Genomic DNA, 9,631 nt, shown 5'->3' on the forward strand with positions numbered 1-9,631 from the left:
TGGTTGGCCCAAAGGAAGGTCTGTATTTGGCCGAATTACATACACATATTGATGGTAAATACATATTTGGGTAACTAATTAAGAATAAAGTAATGCTTATTATTTATGCGAACAATAATCGGCTCAAAGGAAGTTTATTGTTTGGCCAAATAATAAGCATTGCACAGTTTTGTTTATTTTCTATTAATTATGCGGTCAATAATCGGCACAAAGGAAGATTATTGTTTGGCCAATTAATAGAAAACATATGCGATAATAAATAGGTTGCGAAGTTTAAGTCTCCATGTGCGCATTAAGTCGGTCCAAAGAAAGGCTTCATGTGTGACAGAAATTTTGACAATATTTGATTACTGCAATGAGAGTATCACTTACAGTTAATTTTTCTATCCAAAGATTAAAAATTAATGTTGTTCTAGATATCTCAATATGGATTTTTTCCATTATTCAACTAATGTTTACTGCATATTCCTTTTGTTCTAATCTAGAAACTATGACTTTAGCTACCAATGTTTCTGCACAAATTAGCAGTATTCCTATGCTGAATGGTTCAAACTTTAAAGTTTGGAAGGATACTGTGGAGATTGTCCTCGGTTGTATGGATCTAGATATAGTTCTTCGAGAGGAGAAACCCACTTCCACTTCGGAAAACCTCAATGAGGTTAAAATAAAGAAGTGAGAGAGATCCAATCAAATGAGCATTATGATCATGAAACGCTCAATTCCTGAGGCGTTTCGGGGCTCAATTACTGAGGATAAAGATGCCAAACAGTTCCTAAAGGATGTTGAAAAATTCTTTACTAAGAATGAAAAAGTGGAGGCAAGTAGTCTTTTGAGCAAACTTGTCTCCATGAGGTATAAAGGTAAAGGGAACATAAAGGAGTACATTATGAAAATGTCTCATCTTGCTTCAAAATTAAAAGTACTAAAATTAGAGTTGTCTAAAGATTCACTCGTGCATTTCATTTTGATTTCCCTTCCTGTACACTTTGGACAATTCAAAGTGAGTTACAACACTCTGAAGGACACTTGGTCCTTAAATGAGCTTATATCTCACTGTGTGCAAGAAGAAGAGAGGCTACAGCAAGATAAGACTGAAAGTGCTCATATGGCTTCATCTTCTCAATATAAAAGAAAGCGTGATACTATTGCGGATGTGCATTCTCAGCAGAAAAAGGCTAAGAAACAGGATCAAGTTTCAACCTGTTTCTTCTGTAAGAAGGTGGGACACATGAAGAAGGATTGTACCAAATATGCCACCTGGCGTGTAAAGAAGGGTATAATTCTTATTTTCGTTTGTTCTGAGGCTAGTTTAAGTTATGCACCTGTTGATACTTGGTGGGTAGATTCTGCTGCTACTACTCATATAAGTGTTACTATGTAGGGTTGCCTGTAGAGCCGACCGCCAAGTGATGCTGAAAGATACATCTATGTGGAAAACGGCAATATAGTTGCAGTCGAAGCTATAGGAACCTTTAGATTATGTTCCACGAGTGGATTTTACTTGGATTTATTAGAGACATTTTATGTACCGTCATTTAGATGGAATTTGGTTTCTGTTTCTCGTTTGGACAAATCAGGTTATTTTTGTTCGTTCGGAGACAATAAAGTCAGTCTCTTCTATAATTCGAATAATATTTGCTCTGGCCATTTGGTGGATAATCTATATAGGCTTGAATTAAATTCCTATAATAATGAAATACTGCAAACAGGTACAAAACAAAAACTAAATGAGAATTTGGCATCATTATGGCACAAACGCCTAGGTCACATCTCTAAACAGAGAATTCAGAGGCTCGTGTCGGATGAAATTCTTGGACCCCTAAATTTGGTGGACTTTGAAGTCTGAATTGAGTGCATAAAGGGGAAAAGGACAAACGAAAGGAAATTAGGTGCCGATAGAATTAAAGATGTCTTAGAACTGATACATACCGATATATGTGGCCCATTCCCTAATGTCTCTTGGAATGGACAACGGTACTTTATTACGTTCATAGATGATTCTCGTTACGGATATCTATATTTAATTCATGAAAAGTCCCAAGTCTTGGATGTTTTCAAGTCTTTCAAAGCTGAAGTTGAACTTCAACTTGGAAAGAAAATTAAAGCTGTCAAATCTGATCGTGGTGGTGAATACTACGGAATATATGATGGTTCAGGTGAGCAACGTCCTGGGTCTTTTGCTCTTTTCCTAGAGGAGTGTGGTATTGTTCCGCAATACACCATGCCAGGCAAACCTAGCATGAATGGTGTTGCAGAGTGAAGGAACCGAATTCTTAAAGACATGGTGAGAAGTATGATTAGTCATTCTTCCTTGCCTGAATCACTCTAGGGAAAAGCCTTAAAGACCACAGTGTACATCCTTAATAGGGTGCCAAGCAAAGCAGTTAACAAAATCCCAAATGAAATTTGGACTGGGAAAAGGCACAGTATAAAGCATTTGCATATTTAGGGATGTCCAGCTGAGGCGCGACCTTATAAGCCGCATAAAAGAAAATTGGACTCAAGGACAATTAGTTGCTACTTTGTTGGTTACGCTGAGCGTTCACGGGGGTACAAGTTTTACAATCATGCATCAAGGTCTATTTTGAAACGGGAAATGCGATATTTCTTGAGGATGTTGAGTTTGGGAGGGAGGGAATATTAGGAATGTTGCTTTTGATGAGGATTCTGTAACTGACAATGATTAGGTCTTTGTGCCTATTATTGTTCAAGATACAGTTATAGTACAAGAGCATAATGAGAATCCTACTGCAGATTCGGTTACAGTACAAGAGAACAATGAGAATATTGTTGTTGCTCAAGATACTGCTACAGTACAGGAAAATAATGAGAATCCTCCTCAATCCCAATCCATACAGCAAGCTCAACAACCTCAAGAAGTGTCATTAAGGAAATCCAATAGAGAAAAGAGAAAATCCATCTATGGTCTCAAACAAGCTTCCCGTCAATGGTATCACAAGTTTCATCAAGTCATTACCTCATACGGTTTTGAGGTGAATATCATAGATAAGTGTGTATACCGCAAGAGTGGGAGTAAATACATCTTTTTGGTCTTATATGTTAATGATATTCTACTTACCAGTAACGATATAGGCATGTTGCATGAAATTAAGAAATTTCTATCGAACAAATTCGAAATGAAAGATCTTGGTGATGCCTCTTTTGTATTAGGAATCGAGATACTAAGAGATCGTTCTCAAGGTATTCTTGGATTATCACAAAAGAATTATATCGAAAAGATTTTAAGTAGATATGGCATGGAAGGTTGTAGACCGATGGACACACCCGTAGCTAAAGGAAACAAGTTCAGTCTCAAGCAATGCCCTAAAAATGATCTTGAGAGGACAGCAATGCATGATAAACCTTATACATCAGCACTAGGAAGTTTAATGTATGCTCAAGTCTGAACACGTCCCGATATATCATTTATAGTGGGAGTGTTGAGTAAATACTTGAGCAATCCAGGCATGAATCTTTGGATAGTTGTTTAACGCGTAATGCGTTATTTAAAGAGAACAAAGGATTACATGCTTACTTATCGGAGATCAGAAAATTTGGAGATTATTAGGTTCTCTGATTCCGATTTCATGGCATATGGTTGCGAAAATTTGTCACTGAGCTTCATATAGTAGATGACATTGAAAGACCGTTAAATATATTCTGTGACAATAAGTCAGCAGTATTATACTCCAACAACAATAAGAGCTTTACAAAATCGAAGCATGTATACATCAAGTTCTTAGTTGTCAAGGAGAAAATTCAAGAAAAACAGATTTTCATAAAACATATAGGAACAAAGTATATGCTAGCAGACCCATTAACCAAGGGATTGATCTCTAAAGTCTTTCATGAGCACACTGCTCAGATGGGTGTCAATATTTGTGATGCCTTGGTTTAGTGGGAGTTTATGCTATATGTCCTATGACAGATATTGAGTTATTTTTCTGCAGAATTAAGTTGATGGTTTATTTCATGTTATGTGAAATGTTCATTTTGCAAAATTTATTTTGCATTTGATCTTAATAAAGTTTTAAAGTTGGACCAGTTGGAAATAGACATGCATGAGATCACTTGGCATGTAATTTCCATATTACTCATCAAAATTTGATCTATGTTGTTAAGTATATTAGGATGGTGATTGGCGTGGTTTAGTCGCGACATTAATGTGATAAAAGTTGCGGTAGTTCCATATCTAATGTATGAGACGGACCAGATTGTTAAAGTAATGAGAGAAATAGCATTCAGATACGCGCATAAAGTTTATAAGGTGTTATTATGTCAAGAAAGAATATATGTATAGTTCAAGTGGGAGATTGTTAGGAAATTATTTTAATTTCCTAATTTGTTTGTGAGCAATACATATATTAATTGTAATCATAAATTATGCTATTTCAAATTAAATGACTTATATAATGATGATCTCATTTATTGTTATAAATGCTAATTGAATAAGTCATTATTACTTTTGATTTGGAATTAAATAAGAATAAAATCAGATATTATCTTTTGTTACTTAGATAATTATCTTTTTGGATATTCAATGTATTATCTTTTGGACTTTAGATACTATTTTATTTGGGTTTAAGGGTTCAATGGGTGCCATGCTTAAATATAAATAGGTCTACAGGTTTCGGTCCCCAATATACCAAAGCCGCCTTTGTTACTCTTTCCCCATCAAAAGAGTCACAGAAGGTTTTGGTTGAAGAAGATCGAAAGAACTACAAGATCCAAATCGTTCCATCAATTTTCTGACTTTTACGAGTAAAAATACGCTTCCGCATTATGATATATTTTTGGTAATTCAATATGGATCATCTGGTTAACAAAATTAATTTATTCCAACATCGCAACCTTCTATTTCTTCCTGTTCTTCTAGAACAGTCTTCTTCCATTTTCAAAGGTTCATCGATAATGGCAGATCCTTTTGTACTGTCAACAGCGGATCAGCTAGGCCTCATTCTTGTAACTCAGCATCTCACTGAGGAGAATTACAATTCATGGAGTCGTGCCATGAAGAAAGTATTGAATGCAAAGAGAAAGTTTGGCTTCATCAATGGCTCGATCCCGCGTCCAGATTCAGTCACCAGTACTGAAGAATTTGAGACTTGGCAATGTGTGAACTATGTCGTAAGTACTTGGATATTGAATTCTGTTTTGAAAAAAATTGTAACTTCTTTAGTTTATGTTGATTCTGCTAAAGAATTTTGGAATGACCTCAAAGAGAGGTTCAAACATGGAAATGGCCCTAGAATTTTTGTGTTGAAAAGGGAGTTAATGAACTTGAAGCAAGGAACGATGACAATATCGCAATATTTCACGAGAATGAAGGTGTTGTGGGAAGAATTAAGCTCTTATCGTCTAGTGCAATGCAGTTGCGGGAACGCACGCCAAATGCAAGATTTCTTAAATGTACATTATTTTCTCACGGGACTCGATGAGTCTTTTTCCCAAATTCGAAGATAGATCCCCTTCACGGAGCCTCTTCCTGCCATGAAAAAAGTTCTTTCCTTAGTGGTGCAAGAAGAAAAGCACCGAGTCGTTGGCATTGGTTCTTCCTCAAATCAAGTTGCTTTCTTGGCCAAGAATCAATTTAATTCATCGACTTATGGGAGAAGCAGAGGCCAAATGAAAAAGGACAAACCTATCTATGTGTCCTCATTGTGGGATGCTCGAACCACACCATAGAGAAGTGTTACAAGGTTCATGGTTATCCTCCAGGATATGGAAGGGGACGTGGAGCCAAGCTTTTAATTCACAATGTAGCAGCCTCACAGCAGCAAAGGAATGAACCAAATGCATCAGCATCTGTGAACTTGGATGCAAATCAGATTCAACAGCTTATAGCTTTGCTTAGCGATCAAAAGATTCAAGAATTATCACCAATAAAGTCCACCGAAATTGCCACACCAGCAGGTATAGTCCTCCATTCATTAATGATAAGATCTCAAATGCCTTTATATTCTTGGATATTAATTAGATAGTAGAGCCACCATACACATTTCCTGTGACATCAAACTTTTAACAAAATTCACACTTTCAAACTTTTTTCAGTAACACTTCTTGGTGAGAATTTCAAAGCCAACTTCATTGGAACAATCATAGTAAATTCTAAAATAACACTAGAAAATGTTTTTATGTGTCAGAATTTTGTGTCAATCTTTTATTAGTTTCTTCTTTCTTGAGAAATTCACCACTCACAATAACTATTGGCCACAACTTCATCACCATTCAGGATCCCAGTTCATTGAAGAGGATTGGGAAGGGTGAGCTAAGCGATAGTTTGTACATCTTAAAGGCTGATCCACCTTTCAAGATAGATACAAGTTCTTAGCAGCATCATGTTATTAGAGTCAATCTTTGTAACTCTAACATTTGGCAATTTAGGCTGGGTCATGTTTCAAATAAGATTTAATAGCACTTATCTTTACCAAATAAACTATCTTCCATTTTAGATTGTTCCATTCGTCCTTTAGCTAAGTTTAGAAAACTTTCTTTTGAATCAAATAACACCATGCATCCCAATGCATTTGATCTTGTTCATTATGACATTTGGGACCTTACCAAGTTTCCACCTATAATGGATACAAATATTTCTTGAGTTTGGTTGATGATTGCACTTGTTTTTGTTGGATTTATTTACTACATAACAAAAGTGAAAATGCAGGTCGTCTAAAAGAATTCTATTCACTCATTGAAACATAATTCAACACTAAAATAAAGTGCATCAGATCCGATAATGCAAAAGACTTGGCCATCAGTGAAATTTTGCAGGAAAAAGGAGCCTTATACCAGTTTTCATGTCCATATAGGCCACAACAAAATAGTGGTAGAAAAGAAATACCAGTACATCTTTAATGTGGCAAGAGCTTTGTATTTCCAATCTCAAGTACCAATCTGGCTATAGGGAGAATGCATAAGAAAGCAGTATTCCTGATCAATAGAACATCAAGCAAATTGTTGAAATTCAAGACTCTTTTTGAGCTCTTACTCTACAAGACACCTGCTTATGAGAGGCTTAGAGTCTTCGAGTGCCTAGCATATGCAGCAACAAACTCTGGTGGCAGACCCAAGTTTGGTGTACGAACAGACCCTTGCATCTTCATTGGCTATACCATAGGCTACAAAGGCTACAAACTATATCATCTGAAATCAAGGCAATTCCTTATCTCCAAATACGTGACTTTTCATGAAACTATTCTTCCTTTTTACCAATAACTCCAACATTAAACCCAACGATGACTTATTCATTGATATTGTGTTACCCAAACCAATTTTAAACCCAAGAATCACCCAAAATAACACACCACCACCATCACCCAACATCCCTACTCAAGCATGCATCATTGAACTCACCAAAATTCGCCAATTCAGCAACCTCCTCGTAGGTCAACTAGAACTCACCAAGCACCCACCTATCTTAGAGACTATCTCCACCATACAAATACTTCGCACCCCCTCTCAAACCACATTAGTCATCATCGCTTGAACCATACTTACATATCGTTGCTCAAATCAACAAAATTATTGAATCTCAATTCTACCACCAAGCAGTGAGACATGAGGAATGGAGAAATGCCATGCATGAGGAGCTCACAGCATTGGAAGCAAAAAATACCTAGCAACTAGTGCCTTCGCCACCCAACAAATATGCCATTGGTTGCAAGTGGGTGTACAAAGCAAAACTCAAAGCTGATGGTAGCCTAGATCGCTACAAGGCCCGTTTGGTAGCAAAAGAGTACACACATCAGGCAAAGTTCAAGGACACTTTTAGTCCTATGGCCGAAATCACAATAGTTCAGGTACTTTTAACGCCTTTCTTGGACACTCCCAAGAAAGCATGGATTGGTTTGCAAGCTTACCAAATTCCTCTACAGTTTACGACAAACGTCACGACAGTGGTTTACCAAATTTTCCTCCACTCTACTTCAGCATGGTTTCATCCAATGCAAAAGTGATTACTCACTTTTCTCATTTGGTGAAGGAGAGACAACAACCTTCCTTTTGGTCTATGTTGACGACATCATCATAGCAAGCTTGGATAGTGCGATGATAAATGAAGTTAAAGAAAGACTCAAGGTTGTTTTTAAACTCAAAGTCCTTGGTGATCTAAAATCTTTTCTCTGATTGGAGCTAGCAAAATCCAAGAAAGGGATCTATCTATCTATCTTAGTGCAAGTACACCATGTCTTTGCTTGAGGACACTAATTTCTTAGGCTGCAAGCCAACACTATCTCCTATGGATCCCAACCTCAAATTACGAGCTTCAGAAGGTGAAACTCTACCTGACCCATCCATTTATGCAGGCTCACTGGTAGGTTGATGTACCTCATCATATCAAGGTCAGATATCACTTTTGCGTTTACAAAATTTGCCCAATTCATGTCTGACCCTCGTACACGTTATCTCAATGCTATGCATCAGGTCCTTCACTACCTCAAGACAGTCCTTGGCCAAGGCGTTCTTTTCCCATCCACCAAAAGCCTACCCAAATAAATAGTCTTTCTATTTTTTAAATTTAAATTCTTTATTTATTACTTCTTCTTTTTAACTTTTATCTTTATATCGTAATGATATTAATAGACGTTCAGATTGTGTTTCAAATTTTAAAATTAGAGTGAATACCCAACCCGGTCTCTGATAATTTTTTTTGAAAGATTACGAGGTCCTCAAACAAAAAAAATACTCTTTTCAGCATTTATTCCTTATTTTTATGGGACTGATTAGCCCCTAAAAAATATTGACGGAGGGACTAATCAATCTCATAAAAATAAAGATTAGGAGCCGAAAAAGGTATTCTTTTTTTGTTGAGAATTTTGTTGTCTTTCGAGATAATTGTCAGACGCGGTTTAGAATTTTTTTCTTAAAATTATTATTCTTTGAGCTTTAAATTTTTTTCTCTTTGACCTTCAAAATTTATTTTCTTCGGTGTTTTCATTAATTTTTTTTTTATTTTTTGTGGTCACATTTAATTGTGTTTCAAATTTCAAATAGTAATAATAATCAATAGAATTAAACAGTTAAAATATTAATTCATGACATTTTATTAAATAAATTAGTTTTAAATAATATAAAAAGACAAATTAATTTTTTTTCCCAAATAGAGTCAAACAGTTAAAAGACATTTTATTATAGACTAATATATCTAATATTCTAAAAGAACAAAAGCTAATTTAATATTTTAGAGACTAATATATCTAATTTTATCCGTTTGCAATTTTTTTAAAAAGCTTATACTTCAATCCTATTTTAATTATATGTAATTTGTTGTAGACTCTAGCACAGTTTATATTGTGTTTTACTTTATGTGTAAATCATGCTAAAGTTCCATAGTTTATTTATATATTTTGAATTTGTTGGAAACTCTAACAATTATACATAGAACTAAACAGGAACGAAATGTAAGTTTTTTAGGAGAGTTGTAAATAAATAATATTGGAGGAAATTTGTTTTATTTAAGTAATCTGTTGCTGATTTTTTATATACACATAACATATTTAAAAAAAATATAATTCTATAAGTATTTTATTATGGCAATTTCTTAAATAAATAGATTAATACAATTTATATTTACATTTCTATATTTAAAAAATTATTTATATTTTAAAAATAAATGTATCCGTATTCTTATTAA

At 35.1% G+C, this 9,631-nt stretch overlaps 1 protein-coding gene across 1 annotated transcript; it reads left to right on the forward strand.

Moving 5' to 3' along the window:
* Window positions 1-4,911: 4,911 nt before the first annotated feature.
* On the forward strand, window positions 4,912-6,331 carry LOC148562527 (uncharacterized). The gene is made up of 3 exons (XM_088490906.1): window positions 4,912-5,409; window positions 5,619-5,913; window positions 6,168-6,331. Exons 1-3 carry the CDS (start codon window positions 4,912-4,914, stop codon window positions 6,329-6,331), a joined length of 957 nt encoding a protein of 318 aa, XP_088347032.1.
* The last annotated feature ends 3,300 nt before the right edge of the window (window positions 6,332-9,631 follow it).

This window comes from Arachis ipaensis, chromosome B6, assembly GCF_059453495.1.
Source record: "Arachis ipaensis isolate K30076 ecotype BB chromosome B6, ASM5945349v1, whole genome shotgun sequence".
Taxonomy (NCBI): Eukaryota; Viridiplantae; Streptophyta; class Magnoliopsida; order Fabales; family Fabaceae; genus Arachis; species Arachis ipaensis.